General features: G+C 60.3%; 1 protein-coding gene across 3 annotated transcripts in view; it reads right to left on the bottom strand.

The window, feature by feature from the left end:
* Positions 1 to 17,458, bottom strand: part of TYK2 (tyrosine kinase 2) — a 65,008-nt gene that overhangs the window by 3,706 nt on the left and 43,844 nt on the right. For 2 of the 3 annotated variants that reach the window (XM_073318215.2, XM_073318214.2), the window contains exons 4-23: positions 15,421 to 15,565; positions 14,518 to 14,681; positions 13,672 to 14,056; positions 12,438 to 12,632; positions 11,545 to 11,702; positions 11,344 to 11,464; positions 8,700 to 8,892; positions 8,410 to 8,516; positions 7,960 to 8,136; positions 7,484 to 7,571; positions 7,052 to 7,179; positions 6,126 to 6,261; positions 4,836 to 4,987; positions 4,273 to 4,423; positions 3,735 to 3,832; positions 2,940 to 3,132; positions 2,282 to 2,400; positions 1,738 to 1,910; positions 905 to 1,022; positions 683 to 793 (exon numbers count right to left, since the gene is read on the bottom strand). In XM_073318215.2, the coding sequence (XP_073174316.1) occupies positions 683 to 793; positions 905 to 1,022; positions 1,738 to 1,910; positions 2,282 to 2,400; positions 2,940 to 3,132; positions 3,735 to 3,832; positions 4,273 to 4,423; positions 4,836 to 4,987; positions 6,126 to 6,261; positions 7,052 to 7,179; positions 7,484 to 7,571; positions 7,960 to 8,136; positions 8,410 to 8,516; positions 8,700 to 8,892; positions 11,344 to 11,464; positions 11,545 to 11,702; positions 12,438 to 12,632; positions 13,672 to 14,056; positions 14,518 to 14,681; positions 15,421 to 15,565 (3,112 nt within the window). Of the gene's footprint in view, positions 1 to 682; positions 794 to 904; positions 1,023 to 1,737; positions 1,911 to 2,281; positions 2,401 to 2,939; positions 3,133 to 3,734; positions 3,833 to 4,272; positions 4,424 to 4,835; positions 4,988 to 6,125; positions 6,262 to 7,051; positions 7,180 to 7,483; positions 7,572 to 7,959; positions 8,137 to 8,409; positions 8,517 to 8,699; positions 8,893 to 11,343; positions 11,465 to 11,544; positions 11,703 to 12,437; positions 12,633 to 13,671; positions 14,057 to 14,517; positions 14,682 to 15,420; positions 15,566 to 17,458 lie in introns of those variants that run through there. The other variant, XM_073318216.1, reaches the window with a different exon arrangement.

Here is a 17,458-nt window from a genome sequence, read left to right as displayed (position 1 = left end):
GTAACAGAAGCCACCACTGCTCCCTTACTGCGCTAGCTGAGGGTTCTCTCTGCCTGTGGCCATGGGCGTTGGAGGACAGAGCCCCTGCCGAGGGCAGGGCAGGGCGGCTGGCGGGCGAGACTTCAAGCTTGCCCAGTCTGAGTGGAATCCCAGGGAGAGCTCTCGCTAGACTTCAGCAAGGGCCGGATTTCACCCTGCATTCTTTTAGCAGCATGTAGGAGAAAGGCCAGCCTACTGCTTCCATTCCTAATCAGAGTGAAAGCAATTAATCCTTAGCCAGGCCCTCTGGAGGCAAAGCCCCCGTTGGGCAGGCAGAGAGACTGCCTCAGTATGTCAGTCTGTGACATACCGAGTATTTCCGCGCATCGAGGGCCTGCCCGAGCCCAGCACCTGTACAGTTGTGGTCCTCTCCCTGGCGTCATGGGGGAAAGGGAGTCAGTTTTGCTTCCCTGCGTCCCCCTGCTGCGTCAGTGGATTCTTCACTTCCTGTCCTAGGCTGCTGGGCAGCGGGAAGTAGCCCTCAGGTCCCACATGAGAGGTGGCTGCATTCCAGGGGCTGAAGAAGCGATCCCTGTACAGTCTGTGAAGCACTTGGGGTTCCGTTGGGATGGAATGGGCTGTAGCACCGCGTGAAGTTATTAACAAGCGCCACTCAGCGCTGACTACACCGCAACAGCCTCACCTCACAAGGACAGTCCTTCGGGCTTGGGAGCCTCTTCCCCCTGTCCAGCAGCTCGATCAGCCTCAGCACAGTCATCTGACCCTGAGTCGCTCCGATCATCTCAATGAATTTCTAAGAGGGAGGGAGAACAAAGCTGGTTGGTGGGGGTGGGTCCTGCTGGTTACTTGTTCAGCAAACTGAACCCCAGGAGCAGGAAACCCCCATCAGTCCCTCTCCACTCACCACCGGGGGGCTCTGGCTGGAGTCACAGCGTGTCAGGAGCTCGTAGAGAGTGACCCCGAAGGACCAGACATCGGAGGCGTAATAGAACTTGCACTCCTTCAGGCACTCCATGGCGTACCTGCGGGGTGGGGCAGGGGAGACAGGCACCATCAAGCTATAGCTGCAACCACAGGGCATCAGCACAAGGGACCCACAGCCAGAGCGTGGCAAGAATCCCTCCAAACGGCACTTGAGCTCCAAGGGGCTCACAACAGAGAGTCTGCACCATGGCCCTGCACAGCTTCCCAGAGAGTCCCAGGCCAGACCCTGCACGGACAGCAGTTTCCCATTCCTCAGGGCCTCCTAGGCACATCTCTGGCATGGCAGAGAGCGGACAGAAGGAAGCTGTCACGTTCTGACGCAGTCTCTGGGCAGACTTGCTCTGGCAGTCGCCGAAGACACTGGATACCCAGTCATCGTCCTTGCCATGGCTGCGCTTCAGACCAACCCTCAGAGCACACAGCCTGCGGGTGTTCCCGCGTGCACTGAGCCTGCAGGTTGCGTTTCCACCACAGCTCACACGCGGCATGTACAATGGAGTGTACAGGCACGTACTTGTGTGTGGCTCACAAAGACTACAGGTCCCAGCATGCAATGCTCCAACCCGAGCTGTGCTGGGACCTATATTTTCATCAGGCCAACCCTCTCTATTTACAAGAGGCGGCCAGCTAGTCAGCTCCACACAATGCAGATTCACCAGGGCATTGGGATGGCTAGCAAGCTACCGGTGTTGCCCTCAGAGGGAAAAGATGGGGACCCCTGGGAGGGCTCTCTTGGGACACCACGACGCTTACCAGAAGACGGGGCTGTCTCCGTCCTCGCAGACGCGGTAATATTCGTGCCCTTCGGGGATGGCTTTGGCCAGTCCAAAATCACCGATCTTCACCACGTTCTCATTCTCCAGCAGCACGTTCCTGGCAGCCAGGTCCCTGTGGATGTAGTGCAGGGAGTGCAGGTAAGCCATGCCCTGTGGAGAGCAAACACCGGATTATCCCCATTCTGCAGCCAGGAACATGAAGCATCCAGAGAGATGGGGACTGGCCCAAGGTCACATGGAGAGTCTGTGACAGAACTGAGGAAAGGACCCAGGAGTCCCAACGCCCAGATTCCCCTCCCACAGCTGGCAGCAGAACCCCAGGAGTCCCAGCACTCAGACCCCTTACTCTAGCCACTGGACCCCACTCCTTCCCCTGGACATTGCACTGCACAATCATTGGTTTCCCCAGCCCCCACCCCAGCTCTGGAGCGGCAGACACACAGTGTAGCCCCTTCTCGCCTGGGCAGGGGCAGCATCAGCACAGTCCCCCACGCGCTGCCTGGCTTGGGCCCTGTCGTTACCTCACAGATTTGCTGGGCAAAGAGGAGGATGTGGGCCAGGCTGACGTTGTGTTTGGGCAGGTAATCCCGCAGGCTGCCCAGGGGCACGTACTCCATGATGAGCTGCACGATCTTCTCCCCTGGAAGAGGAGCCAGATGTGAGCGATGCACTCGGTGGGATGGGCTGCGGCAGGCAGCAGAGCAGAGAGGCATATCCGAGGGGGACGCAGCCATGGCCCGAATCCCCACCACTGTCCTACCAGAGGCTAAGCCCCCTCCTGCAATGCTGCAGCTTCACGCCTTACGTCCCACGCTCCTGGAGAGTGACCCCTGGGCAGCTGGGCAGCCTCTGCAGGGAGTGCCTAGGGCTCCCTTCTGCCAGCTGACTGAGAGGTACAACTGTTCTGCTCTGGCCTGGGGATTCGCACTCGAGACGTAACCTCTCTGGCACCAAGCCACAGCCTCGGGGGGCACATGCATAGTTAACTCTGCCTTGGGGGAAGCATAGGAGCCCCACAGCACACTCAGCCTACGGAGGGAGGGGTATCCATAGAGCACGTGCCCTGGGCTGTTAGGGAGGGAGCCATGTACAGCGCAGCACACACAGGACTAGGGGAGACAACGCTCTGCCGCGATCCTTCCCCAGGAGCCCCACTCCGCAGGGGAGGCTGGGCTGTACCTTGCTCACTGCAGCAGCCCTTGTACTTGACAATGTTCTCATGGTAGAGCGTCTTGAGGATCTCAATCTCCCTCTTCCAGCTGGTGAGAAGCTGCTGGCTGCAGCCAGACTTCAGCGACTTCACGGCCACCATCTCCCCGGTGCCGTCGTTGGTGGGGTCATAGCAGTACAGGCTCACTTTGCCGAAGTGACCCTGGGAGAGACAGAAACGGGGCTTTGAGATCCCGCCATGGAGCAGGGCTCCAGCTGTCTGATGCGGGGAGAGGCCCCAGTGGGACGCACTAGCTGGGGCAGAAAAGCTCCTCAGACAGAAAGGTCTCCAGTGGAAACGTCCTCTGCCAGAAGCCAGCTCAAGGACTGCTCGTGGCAGGTTGGGAGCAGTGCCCACAGAGCACTGCTAGACAGGGATGGGTGGAGGCCCCACGCTGGGCTGGAAATGAACAGTAACAGCCAGGGAATCCCAGCTTCCCAGGGGCAGGGCCGCACAGAGCGGACCTAAAAACACAGGCCGGAGCAGACGAGAGGCTCATCTGTCCAAGCACTCTCAGCCAGCAGTCACGCCCTAACCTGCCGGTAGGGCAAGCATCCTCCTGCTGCAGGGCCTCAGCCAGCGGCTTTGCTCTCACTTCCCTGACATACAGCCTATCCTCGCTAAAGCGACGGGGCGAAAATCCCGGATCCTTTTGTGGAACCCGCCAAGCTCTCGGGAAACGCAGCCACTTCTACCCCCCTCTGTCGGTGCATCAACATGGTGCCACTGAACCAGGGCCAAGGGTTGCTCTGGATGCAATTTACCTCCCCCAGTTCTCGGATCTTCTTCAGGTAGCGTTTCTGAAAGACCGTGGGGTCCGAGACAGGAAAGTCAGGGCTCACAGAGGTGATATCGACGAGGTCTGGAACACAAGGAGAAGAGCCATGTGGCTGACAGGACTGGCACAAGCCACACGACACCAGTGCGACACTTCGCTCAGTGACGACCTCCTCCGGCCAGCCGAGGAGCAGCAAAGGGAGCTCCCTCATGGCCAGAAGGATGCGGGGCACCAGGTGTGAGGCATGGGCTAGGCTGAGGGTAGCTGCACGTGCCTGGCTAGGCTCCAGGGGTGGCAGGTTTGTTTTGTCTGGGTCCTCCCTTCTACTGAGGGCCAGGAGGGAGAGTCACGTATTGACGCACGGCAGATGCCAGCAGAGCTGCAATCCCTGCTGAGGGCCCCTCACCCTCCCTGCCTGGCCTGAAACAGAGCAGAGCAGCCACCCAGGAGTCAGGAAGTCTCCCTCAGTCTGTTTCCAGCCCCCGCATGGGCTCTGCCAGCTGGCGGGGGGCAGGAGGGCTTACTGTGTGGCTGCAGCTGAGTGAGGTCCCGCAGGATGGTCCGGAAAGAGGGCCGCTCGCTAGGGGCGTATGTCAGACACTGGCTGATCAAGGCGGCCAGCTCCTTGCAGGATGGCTCGGGCAGGCGGTGTTTCTTCTCATAGAAGCGCTCTTTCTACGGGGAAAGGAGGGTCCCACTGAGCTCTCCCAGGGCTGAGCAAGCCGCACCCCAGCTATGGCAAGCCACACAGCCCCCCCCCAAGCCCTCCAGTGCACACGGCCCCCACTCCTGCTGTCTCTCAAGACACTCGGTGAATGTTTCCTCTGCAGCCCCCCGGGGCCCAGAGGAGCACTGGCCTGCCACAGAACAGACCAGCCTCTTCCCAGTGGGGTTTAGAGCCCCAGATATTCACCCCACTCAACATGTCCCATTCCCACTGCCACGCCAGCCTCAGAAGAGATGCTAGCCTAGAGTCTGATCGTTTCCAGCCGCTACAGCTACCCTTGTCACTAGCTGGAGGGCAGCTCGTGAGCATAGCTGAGGTTATGGGACAGGTGCGTTCCAGGCTGGGGGGTACAGGCGTTACCTCGGAGGGGGTGCGCTCCTTCAGTGGGACGTCCGCATCAAAGCAGATCTCCAGCAGGGTGGTGCCGAAGCTCCACTTGTCAGCCGCGGTGCTGAGGCTGCTGACATCCTGGACGCACTCAGGGGCGATCCAGGGGATCCGGTCCACTCGCTCTTTGGGGAAGAGGCAAGAGGGGTTCATAGCTGCTGCAGGGACACTGCCTGAGTGACCATGCACACCACTAAGAACTCAGGTTTGGGGAGAGCCCCTTGCAGCGGGACCTCAGAAATGGGGCAGAGGCAGAGGCTGGGAATTTCAGAGACACCAAAGGAGTCGGCCCCGGTCACATTTCAAGGGCAGTTTCAAGCCCAGTCACATGTGCAGCTCTGGCAGGAAGAGCTGCCGAGTCCCCAGCCCTGCTTGGGGGAGCAGGAGGGTCCGGGCTCCTGGCTAGGAGAGGACAAAGCAAACACCGACCAAACAGAAGTCCCACGAGCAGGGCTTGGTGGCCGGAGTCACCCACGGGCGTGTAACCCACACCACCATGTGCGCCAATCCTGTCACATCTCACAAAGGCGAGCTGGGCTATAGGCAGAGGGCGAGCCCCTCAGAGACAGGGGTAGGGGACAGGAAATGGAATGGGTGGCTCAGTAGGAGGCGCTCTCCCCCCAGCGTCATTGCTCACCCCAGTGTGGCTGGGGGGCCTGCACTGCAGGGAGTGGGGCTCAGATCTCAGGACTCCAGCATGGTGCTCAGGGGATGGTGGAGATGCAACATCCTGGTCACAGCCAATCCCACACCTCTTTTGGCCCCAGGGCCCTGGCCAAATTCTAGCATAGATGATTACGTGCTGCATCCAATTCTCCTGACTGTTTCTACCAAAAACTATCCCTCCACTTCCTGTCCTCAGCTGGTACATAGCGTTGCTGTGTGCTGTTCCAAGAGCTGTGACAGCAGACCCCAGAGGTGGCTGCACATCGGGGCAGATGCAGCGAATCCTTGAGTAGCTTCGCAACTGATCGAGGACCCCCTGGGTGGGAAGGTGCCGGAGAAAGGCCTTTTGTTTGCTTATGGGATCCATGCCAGAGCGGGCGACTCACGCAGCTCCGCTCAGGGTCAGAAAGGAGCACATGAGCCAAGCCTGGCTAGTGCTCCCAATGAAACCTGGGATGATTGCACTCAGCCCAGCTGATGCATAATTCACAGGAATCCCCGCTGCAGAGCCTGGCAAGAAAGCACAGGCTGCCGCGGGGAGGTGACCGCACTCTGAACTAGGAACTAGTGAGGGAACTAGGCAGGAGGAGAAGGTACCTTCTCGGGAGAGCACCGTGAAGCTGACCCCAGGGTCGCTGAGCTTCACAAAAGGCAGCAACCCGTCCTCCAACCCCTTCCTGGCCAGCAGGATGTTCTTGGCACACACATTGCCATGCACCAGGTTTTTGTCCTCCTTTAAAAATAAATCAGGAAACAGTGAGAGCTGAGGAGCCCCGACCCTTTAGGTACTCCCAGGTGCTCCGCAGGGTCTGAAGACCAGGCTGGGAAGTTGGCCCCAAGCCAGGAGCAGGGCACCAAACTCCTGGGTCCTCGCCACAGCTCTGGCACGCAGGCACTCGCTTCCTGCCTCTGTCCCCCTCTGCGAAACAGGCGTGGGGGCAGAACAGGAGCAGGCCGAACCGGCCTTTGTGCAGCTCTGCACAGGGCTACGTCCCGCCACCCACAGCCTTTCCAAGCGGCTGCCGAGCGTGGGAGCACTCCTCAGCCACTGGCCACACTCCTAGCAAGAAAGGGAGGCAGCAGCAGTCCACTCCCGGCTCTCTCCAGCCTCCAGGCCTCACTCGGACCAGGGAGCGCGGTTCATGTGTAACCAGAGGAGTCATGAGGTTTCAGACCGAGCGGTGCACCTTGGCGACGGGGCTGGGCCAGGCCTCGGTTCAAGCCCCAGCTCTGCCAGCGTCCCGCTGGGCAACCTCGGGTGAGTCGCTCCTCTGCTTGGTGCTTCCCAGGGGTGGGGAGGTGCTGGGACACTGCAGCGAGGGAGAGGGTTTGAGGACCTACCCAGATCTATCTGCATTGCTGAAGTGGACACCCAGCTGCATGCTGGCAGATGGTGCTCCCCGGGGACTGGAGCAGGGGCAAAAGGTGCCTAAAGAAGCCCGGGGCTCTCCAGAGCAGCCTCACATGAACGCACCAGGGCGCGCCCCAGGGAAAGAGCCCAGTTCCAAAGCACAGCTTCTCACCAAGTAGCTCAGGGCGCTGGCGAGCTGCTTCGCGACAGTGACCTTCCAGCCGACGGTCACCCGGCCTTTCTCCTTCCGCAGCAAGACATCCAGGGGGCCGTGCTCGACGTACTCCTCCACCATGATATCTGAGAGGCAGAAGAGGCCGTTCCTTACCAGCCCAGCTCTTTGGCACTGGAGGGCAAGGCAGGGCCGCAGGCTGGGGCCCAGCTGAGGACACTCAGGGCAGACGTGCTGGCAAGTTGCACCCTGATCAACTGTTGCTAGGATGAGACCCCCCCCTGCACAGGCCGGATGGGGTGGGGAGGCATTCAGGGAGACTTCTGCCCTCTCAGAGGGTCCCTGAGCCCCTCAGCAGGGGCAAAGGGCCAGGCAGGCTGTTAGGGAGGGACGGTGCAGGGGAGGGCCACGCGCTGGGGAGCCGTTACTCACTCTCGGAGCCCCGCACGCAGACGCCGTGCACGAAGGCCAGGTGGATGTGCGAGACCTGGCTCATGAGGCTGGCCGTCTCGAAGAACGCCTGCAGAGAGAAGCGGGGAAGTCAGGTACAGGCGCGCGGTCCCTGGGACAGCCAGCCACCTTGGGCCAGCTAACCGAAGCGTGGGGAAGAGGCGGTAGCTCAGCAGTTGCAGCCAGCAGGCTTGGGGTGGGGCTTTTGCTAGCAGGACCAATGTGTGGCGATTTCACCCCTCCTCCCGCAGGCTCCTATCCAGATCCAGGGCTGTCTCCCCACATTCAGAGTACCCTCCTCCTCGCCCCACGGTCCCCTGGGCTACGGCACCATCGGGAGGCTCCCAGGCAGGGTCCCGCACACACTGCAGAGCTCCGGCCCTGAGCTGCCAGCAGGCTGGGTTCTGCACCTCCGCGTGCCCGGCACTCCCTTCCGCCATCCCCAGGGCTCTGCTCACCAGGGCGATGTCCCGGTGGCTGGGGTCCAGCACCTTGAGCACCACGTGCATCTCGCGACTGTTGTTGTTCTGCTCGGTGGAGAAGTACTCAGCCTCGTCGTCCCCGCCAGCGCCCCCGCAAACATGCAGCACGCCCTCGTAGATGTTGGTGCGGGTGCCCTGGCCCAGGTGAGCTCTCTGCATGGGAGACAGCAATAAGGGGGTCACTCGGTGCCACAGGGAGAACCCTGCTTGCCCCCAACCATGTCCAGAGGGAGATTGGCCCTAGGCTGAAGGTGCTGCCTTTGCTGAGCCCCCACTCCTGATGGAGTTGCTGGGCCTGGCCCAGCACCTGCTCCCCCGTCCTCCCCATTGCACCAGCTTTCAGCTTCCCTTGCGCATTGATTCTCCTCCAGGACACCGACCCGTCTCCCTGGAGCCTCCCCCCGAGCACTTGTCAGGGAGGCCAACCTGGGTGATCTCATTTTTCCGGATCTGGTGGAAGCTGAGCTGGGTCAGGTTCAGGATCTGCCGGGTGCTGTCCTTCACCTTCCGGGCGATGATCAGATCTGAAATCTCTGTGTGGAGAGGCCCACAGGAAGAGGAGGTCAGAGACCCCATCAGCCTTGACACAAGCCATTTCGGAGACTCTGCTCTGGCTCTCTGCACATGGGAGCTCTGGGCTGGGGCAGAGCCCCAGCTGCTGCCAAAGGCTCCTGGGGAGAATCTCACTCCCCAAGGGCTTGGGACGGGGCTCGTACCTCCCGGCTTCGGCGGGCAGCACCTCCTCACAGCAAAGCTCTCTTCTCCCGACTTGAGCGTGCAGCCTTTGAGAACGTCCATCAGCTCCCGCACGGTGGAGAACTCCCGCTCCCAGCCCTCCAGCACGAAGGAGACGCCTCTCTTTTGGATCCGGAACTGCCTATACGTGGGGGTGGTCTGTGTCCCGGAGCCCTGGGGCAGGGGGAGGAAGGGGAAGAGAGACTGTTGTGACAGGGCAACCCAACGTCCATGGCTCCAGGAACCCCTGCTCAGCACGCTCATGCCCCATTGACGGTCTTACGCCTGAGCACGCGGACCCTGCTGTCACCCACCCATGCCACGAAAACCCATCAGTGGGCAGCAGGGGCCTGCAGCTTCTCCCTAGTCACTTGATGGTTCAGAGTGCCGTGCTCCAGCAGGGTCTGGGGTCAGGCCCCTGCGCTTGGCTAACCAGCATCTCACTACCACGGGCTGCCTAGATTTCATTGCATTCCTTCCAGCTCCTCTCTCCAAGCAGTCAGCCCAGCAGCATCTCTCCCATGTGAGCTGCAGCCAGCTGGCCACACCCCAGGCTCACCAAGGAGACTGCAGCAGGGTTCCGGGCAGTGCTGCCATTTCAGACAGTGGCCGGACAAGGTCTCTGCCTCTCAATTAAGCCTGTCTGCTGCCACTGCCCTACGCCGGCCGTTCCAGCACGCCCAAGACTGGGAAGGAAATTGTTGCTCGGCTCCAGCATTTCCTGCAGTAACTGGGTCGGCTCAGGAGAACGCACTCACTCTTACTGCAAGCGAGCCGCCAGGGCAGCCCCTACGTTCCCGTCCGGATACACGGCACGCCCAGATTCTGCACCAGCTGCAGCCTTCCTCCCAAGGCTCCTTCTGGCACCGGCCGCCCCCAGGCTCCCTGTGTCTGCTGGCATCGTGGCCTGCGTTCCCCAGGGCGATCATGTGGAGGGTTGCGCTAGGGACCTGCCATGCAAGGCTTGGAGGCGCCAGGGAAAGGGAGTGTGCAGGGCACATGCCCAAGCAGCCCTGCGTTCATGGCAGCTGCATGCTGGGACACGCGTGTACTTGAGCGAGACTAATGAGACTTTCAGACAAGATGCCGTCTGCTGTGCCTGTTTGGGCCCCTCGGGGTCCTGGGAAAATCCCTTGGCTCACCCCAGTGTCTTTGCTCTAAGTCTCCCTTTGCCCCACTCTTGTGTTCTGTGTCCATTAGTCGCCACACTTTCCACGCCAGAGGTGGCTGCACATATTTTTGGCATGCCTGGAGCTGCCCGGATCAGACACAGGTTGGCCCAACCCCTCCAAACGCAGGGGGAGCAGTAAAAACCAGCCAGAGCGAGACCAGCTCTGCTGCGTGCCACGCCAACGCGTGGAGTCCACATTCAGCACTGGGTCTGCAGACTGCGCCCAACTGGAGCACATCACTCCCAAACCCCTGTTGCACCCGGAGCCACTGGCTGGCTCCCAGCCCAGACACGGTTCAAGACAAGTGGGTCTCATGAGCAGAAAACTAGGTCTCCGACATGCAGTTGGCAGGGCGTCCCAGGAACGAGACCAAGTCTCTGGGTGGGAGACAGGGCTGGGCTGGGACTGGACTGGAGAACAAACTTCTCCAGGGAACCAAGTGTGACGAAGCGGGACTGTTCTTAATGTTTCCTCTGAATACTGTAGGGGTGCCTCAGTTTCCCCTAGGCAGTTCTTAAGTATCTAGGGGGTAGGATAAGGGTGTATGGCCGTTGCAGAGCCCTAGAGGGCAAGTGTGTGCAGGGGTCTGGACACAGAGAATGGCTGACACCCTGTTTCCTGGCCACTGATGGCCTGGACCCGTCCCCCCTGCAAGGTGAGAGCTAAAGGGTTGGAGAACAAAGGAATCCGGTGACCTCCTGGCCCGGGGAAAGGGACAAAGCCCAGAGGAGGAGGAGGGGCTGGAGAGAGTTTCCGTTTTGGGGCTGGCTGGGGACATGGAGTGAAGGGCAGATGGGGTTGTCTGGCTCACTGCCCCCCAAAATGGACTCAGCTGAGGGGGTTCTGTTCTCTGCACCTACAAGCTCTGTGTTAGGCCATGTTCCTGTCGTCTAATAAACCTTCTGTTTTACTGGCTGGCTGAGAGTCCCGTCTGACTGCGGAGTTGGGGGGCAGGACCCTCTGGCTTCCCCAGGACCCCACCTGGGTGGACTCACTGTGGGAAGTGCACGGAGGGGCAGAGGAGGCTGAATGCTCCGAGGTCAGACCCAGGAAGGTGGAGCCGGGGGAGCTGTGTGTCCTGCAGACAGGCTGCTCCCAGAGAGGAGACTCCCCAGAGTCCTGCCTGGCTTCGTAGGGAGCAGTTCCAGAGCATTGCCCGGGGACGCCGTGACACCAAGGACCATCCCAACCCTCCCCCGACACCACTCCAAGTGCCAGGGCACTGCTCTAACCTGCCTCCTCCCCCCGCCAGCAAACCCTACCGAAACAACACACTCCTCCGCCCGCACAGTCCTCCCTCTGCAGAGGATGAGTGCGCAACCCACACGTGCTGGCAGGAGCTCTGAGCACAGCGCAAGAATGTACAGCCAACGCAGCAGCGGTCACGCGCACGGGGCCTTTGCTCATTCGAGTCCATCTCGGATGGATGTTGCTCACCCCACGCCTGCCTTACCTGGCCAGGGTCCCTCTTCACCACCGACAGGATCAGCCTGTTGAAGTTGAGGACGCTCCAGCGGATGATGTACAGACCATCCTGCTCCTCCCGCTTCAGCTTGGCGAAGACGAACTCCTCCCTGGGGGCGGGAAAGGCGTCAGACAGGCCCAGGCCCTGCAGAGTCCCCAGGTCTCCCGCTCGGCAGCAAGCGCCACTTACTGCATTGGCCCATGGATGCCATTCAGGACGCTCATCACCAGCCGTGGCGGGGCCACCTCATGGCACAGGTAGTGGCTGGAGTCGGCCGTGAGCCTGAAGTAGCCATCCACCAGCGACACCAGGGACAGGGCCGTTTCGTAGGACGGGAGAACCAGCTCCTGGGGGGGTGGGGGGGAGAACAGCCACAGGGTGTCACCATTGGCTGGCTGAGAGGCTACCCAGGCCTCATCCCCCCCCTTCACCGTCCAAGCTCCGCTTTCTGAGCCAGCCAGTGGTTCAAGGATCAAGCCCCGAGCACTCAACACATGGGCGGGAACTCCCCCCCGCTGGGCAGGTCAGGAACAGGAACAGCAACACCTGTGGAATCCTGATGCACTATGGGAAAGCCCCAAGATTCTGGTATTGACCCTCACCCCCTCTGCACACAACCCACAGCTCCCTTAGGTCCCCTCCCCGGCACCCCCCATCCTGGAGATGGGCGGGAGCCAGTAGCTGTTCCTTGGTCTGCCCTCTAATGCCAGCCCCTCCCATCTCCAACGGACTGACCCTGCTGCCAAGGGGCAGGGGGATGGGAAAGGAGAAATACTCCCCCAACTCGCACTGTCTCGGAGCCACAGGTCTCAAGGCATGGGACAGACATTCAGTGGTAACATCCCCCAGTTACCAGGGAATAGACCCATGCAGGATTGACTTGGCCAAGCCCACACAAGGTGGAGCTGGGGATGAAACCAGGATTTCCCTGCTCTAACCACTAGACCCCACACCCCATCCAGAGCTGGGGAGAGAACTCGGGAGTCCTGGCTCCCAGCCCCCCTGCTCTAACCCACTAGCCCCCACGGCAAGAGGAAGATAGTCCCCGCTCCAGAGACCCATCACGCAGGGAGAGCCCTCACCAGGCACTTGTTGTCTTGGCGGTTGATGCTGACTTTGCAGTCCTTGAGGACAATGTGCGTGATCTCCTGGAAGTCACAGAAGCGCACCCACTTGGCCTCGCTCCTCTCCACTGGCTGAGGCAGCCCTTTGGGGTCCAGCTCTTTGGCCCTAGTCTTCCTCCCAAAATAACTCCGGTGGGGGTGGCTTTCTGCACTCTGCGGAAGACAGAAAGCAGGGTCACAGCTCCGGCTTTCCAGGCGGCTGGGCAGTATCCACAGAGCAGGCGAAGCGGTGGCCAGACCTGGCCTGCATTCTCCCACAGCACGAGTACAGGCGAGTGTTCCTCCAGGCTTCACGGCGTCAGCTCCCGCCAGCGAGCATCTAGCCCTTCACCCCGCCACATGCACCTCCCGCCCCACATCAGTTCTGACTCGGCCTGAGCAGGTGCCGTCCCTCGAGGTTTCAGATGCCGCACGCCCCAGGAAGCTGGGCTTGCCCCTTCTTCTTCCAGAGGCAGCCTTTTCAACTCCAGCAGCAGGCACGGCTCGTGCCAGCGCTGAGGCAAGACTGAGCGTGCCATTTCCAGGGCGAACTCTCAGCACTTGCCAGGGCTAGAAACATGCTTTGCAGAGCGGAGCGAGTCCCTGGGGCTAGCAGCACTTGTGTGGCACTGAACACACTGGCCCGATGCCACCCTCCTTCATTGGGCCAGGCTATTCTGTGCCTTCGGAGAGGGGGGGTTTCCCCAGGCGCATACCATTAGCAGCCGCTCCCTGGCTCTTGCCTAGCACTTTTCAGCAGCGGCTCTCTCAGGAGGTCAGAACCATCACCTATGTGAGTGCCTGCACGGTGCGGAAGAGCCTGCCCAGGGACCTGCCAGGGGAGAGGGGTACCCCTCCCCTGGCCCAGACCTGTCACGGCTGGGGCGCTCCTACCCAGGCCCGGACCGAACACTGACCATCACCCTCATTTTACTGATGGGGAAACTGAGGCACAGAGCGGAGCCATGACTCACCCAGCAGGCCAGCAGCAGAGCCAGGAATAGAACCCAGATCTCCTGAGCCCAAGCCCTGGGCTCTATCCACTAGGCCACAGTGCCTTTGAACGAGAGGGGGTCAGCCCTAGCTAGAACAGGGCCAGCACCACCCATTGCGACCCCCAATGCAGAGGGGCCAGTGCTATCTGCATTGTGCCGGGCAGGTTCTTGTAGGAGCCAGCGGCCCCCCATGGCAGGGGAGCCGGATACAAGCCTACCTCAACAGGGACGGTCCGCCACTGAATGCCGTCCGTGCCAGTGACCAAGACTTCGTGGGTGGCGGGCCTGTCCCTGGGAGATGACACACAGCCGCCCTCCAGCTGCGTGTGCCCTCCATTGACATAGAGCAGCACCTTCTCGCCCTCAGAGGCCGTCTCCAAGGAAAGGACCGGGAAGAGCTCGCTCCCGAAGCGGGGGGCCAGGTTCTCCAAGGTGGCCAGGTACTTGTACATGACGTCCTGCTCCGTCAGCTTCCCAGCACTGACCGTGTGCCGCTGGAAGCGCTGCACGAACTTCCTGAAGACGTTCCTCATGCGGAACCTGGTCAGGTAGTTGTTCTGCTGGATCTGCCGGCAGAAGGAGCGCGGGATGCAACCCTTGAAGCTGCGAGAGAGAGAGGGGAAGGTTAGCACAGCAGGGGCATCACACAGGAGGGAGAGCAAATGGCAAATCAGAGCATGCAGAAAGGAAGCTGCAGTCACGCAACGCTGTTCCACCATGAACCCTAGTACCCGTCGCAGTGCGATGCGTCTTAGGCCCTACCGCCCCCTGGATCGCAGGGGGCCTGCTGGATGAGGGCACAGCCTTTGCACTGTCAAGGAGAAGCAGTGCAATGTGAAAGTGTGCTCTGGGGTCAACTCAATTCCAACACCGGCTGCCAGGGCGAGTACCATGATGGGCTCCAGAAACAAGCTCCACGAAAGCCGTGTTATTTTCAGCACTGGCGTGAGGCAAGCTCCACCCCAGAAGAGGCTGCCATTCAGTGGCCACACATCAGCTACACTGCAGGGCCTGGGAAGGAGGTGGACAGCACAGCCCCAATGCCCATCCACCCCGCAAATCACCTGGTTTTTTTGGCCACTTCTTCGAGAGAGACGCCTCGTTTGAGAGCCATGTGAGAGAGGTGAAGGACAGCCATGCCTAAGCTCTCGTTCTTAAACCGGTGGATCTCCTGTTCGCTCTGAAGGTCTTTCAGAGACACAACGTCATTAATGAACTCATATTTCCCCTGCAAAGGGAACCAAAATTTAAAAAAAAAAAAAAAAAAAAGCGTTATACAAAGAGAAAAGACGACGCAAAGCATCCACTCAGATTTAGCTGTCTTCCTTCTCAGCCTCACAGAGGGAGCCCTTTGATCAGCTCCTACGGCCTGTAGCATATTTGGAATATCTTTAAATCAAATGAGGCAAAACCTTAAAGACTCTCTTCTGTGTTGGAAGGGCTGCAGACCCTCCTGCTTCAGGGCAGGCGCCCTGACCTCAAGTTATCAGGGCTCAGGAGGAAATTTCCCTCAGGGGCAGGATATTCCGCACCTTCCTCTGAGGCAGCTGGTGCAGCCCCTGTCGGAGACAGGATACCAGACTAGAGGGACATGGGCCCCTGCTCTGATCCAGCTTGGAGGCCAGGTGGCCTCCTACCACTGAATTCGGAAATGGATGCCCAGCAGATCGGAGCGCCGGCTCGGGTGACGGGGAAGCTGAGAAAACATTGTGCCAGCACACTTGGGAAGCCGCGCCCAAGTCCCCGCTGCGGCAGGTGGCAGATCCTTGTCTGTTCCATTCTGCACAGGTTCTCGTCCTGCACTCGGCACGGTCATAGCCGAGCATCAGCGGCGTCCAGCGAGAAGCGCTGGTGAAAGTGGCCCTCATCCCTCGGGAGTCAAGGGTCTCTATCTAACCCTCTGGGCTGCCGGCCCTTCTCAGAGGCGAACGTCCCAGTCACGGGTTCGCGTAGAGCAGCGCCCCCACCTGCTCAAAGAGATACTCGAAGGACGACTTGTCCAGAAGCGCACCGCCCTGCAGCTTGTCCTCAGGGACATCGCTCTGCCGGGGAACGTTGCGATAAACGGCCGGCTCTTTGTCGCTCATCCCATGCCAGTTCCGGAAGTAGTACCTGTGGGAGACAGACACGGACAAGCCTGTGAGAGGCGGGAAAGGCCACAGCACCACTGAGCCCATCAGGCACCTGCTGGAATCAACGCAGAGCCAGTGGTTCAGCAGCTGCCAGACCCCGGCTACAAAATCCTCCCTCTTCTCCTTCTGGCACTCCTGTCCGAGTCAGTCCCCGCAAAGCTGCCCCGTGCAGCAGGCAGGAGCCTGGTCTCCACAGCAGCAGCAGCATGGAAAGCCACAGCTGTGAGGCTCAGCTCTGACGGTCATGCAGCCAGCTTTTCACTAGTGCATCTCCAAGGGAGGCCAGTATCATTACTACCGTTTACAACTGGGGAAACTGAGGCACATAAAGGTGGAGTGACTTGCCCAAGGTCACCCAGCAGGTCAGTGGCAGAGCTGGGAATAGAACCCAGGTCTCCTGGGTCCCAGTCCAGTGCTCTCTCCACTAAACCACACTGCCATCCCTCTGGGACTGGCAATACAGCCAAGCAGACCTACACCCTGCTAGAGTTAAGGGCCAGGTCTCCTGGGTCCCAGTCCAGTGCTCTCTCCACTAAACCACACTGCCATCCCTCTGGGACTGGCAATACAGCCAAGCAGACCTACACCCTGCTAGAGTTAAGGGCCAGCTCCACAGCTGGTACAAACTAGTACAGTTTCAGGGGTTTATACCAGCAAGGACCTGACCCCACCAGCCTCCCCACTGCTGCAGGGAGAGCGTAGAAAGGAACACGGACCCTCCAGGCGCAGCTTGGCGCAGCCTAGCCAGGCAAGTGCTTTCCTGGTCGGGGCTGAGGTCTCCACCCCTTGCACTGGTACCCCACAGCTGCTGCCCGAGCCGCGGCACACTACCGGCCGCTCCGTACAGATGAACGAGGGCTGGGGCTTGGCCAGAGAAACGCCTGCCCATGCTCCAGCGAGGAAGGGCACGAGCCAGCGCTCGCCCAAGGTGCCGGCGGTTTAAATCTGGCAGACAGCACCCATGCCAATGCAGTGAGCTGGGGACCAAAAGCCTCTATTACAGCAGAGATTCAGCCGGAGCAACAGCAGGGCGAGCGTCCCGGGACGTTTTCCCCAATTCTGCCAGCAAGGCCCCACCGGAGGAGTTCAGACCTCAAGGCCCATTCAGCAGGGACAAGACAGACTCGGGCTGCAAGCGAGGGGGGCAGTGTTGCACTGGCCACGGGGACCAAGACCCCATCCAGGCCACTGAACAGGAATGGCTCTCCGCACATCACAGCCCTGCACCCTCTTTGCCCATCACCCCGATCCAGGGACCCTCCCACACACATCTCCAGCTTGTGTTTCCAGGGGCCAGGTCTTATGGCCAGGGAAACGCGCCAGACTACACACCCCTCTGGGGTGCAGCTGGCTTCTTCCAAAGGAATGCAGTTCACCTGCCTTGTGCTCACTTGGCTGAGAGTGCCCTCTTCTTTCAGTGCCCAGCTCCACATTCACCCAACTCAAATTGTTCTCAGGGCGCAGAGAGGAGACGGGGTTACAAAGGCTCCTGGGATCAGAGGTCTCAGCCAGAGCAGAGATACCTCAGAGCAAAGGACTTTTGGGTTCTACGCCCAGTGCTGCCACTGACTCAGTCACCTTGGGGCAGGCTATGCTGCTCCTCTGGGCCTCAGTTTCCCTGCCTATAAAGTGGCAAGAACATGGCTCTCCATCGAGCACTTCAAAACAAGAGTGCTTCCCCAGGGCAAGCCTGCTCCAGTGGGCACTGCAGCACCAGAGCAGCTGAGGACAGGAGTCACTTATGTGCAGCGCAAGTGGTCCCCGAGCCCGTCAAGCAGAAATCAACACAGGGATGCTCAGCAGCAAGACTTGTACGGACAGCAAGGCTCCTGAGCCGTTAAACAGCAACGGATTCAAACGACGACCAGTGCGG

The sequence above is a fragment of the Lepidochelys kempii genome, chromosome 20, assembly GCF_965140285.1.
Source record: "Lepidochelys kempii isolate rLepKem1 chromosome 20, rLepKem1.hap1, whole genome shotgun sequence".
NCBI classification, from domain to species: Eukaryota; Metazoa; Chordata; order Testudines; family Cheloniidae; genus Lepidochelys; species Lepidochelys kempii.
Note: the sequence above shows the minus strand (reverse complement) of the source record. Positions and strands in the feature narration are given on the sequence as shown.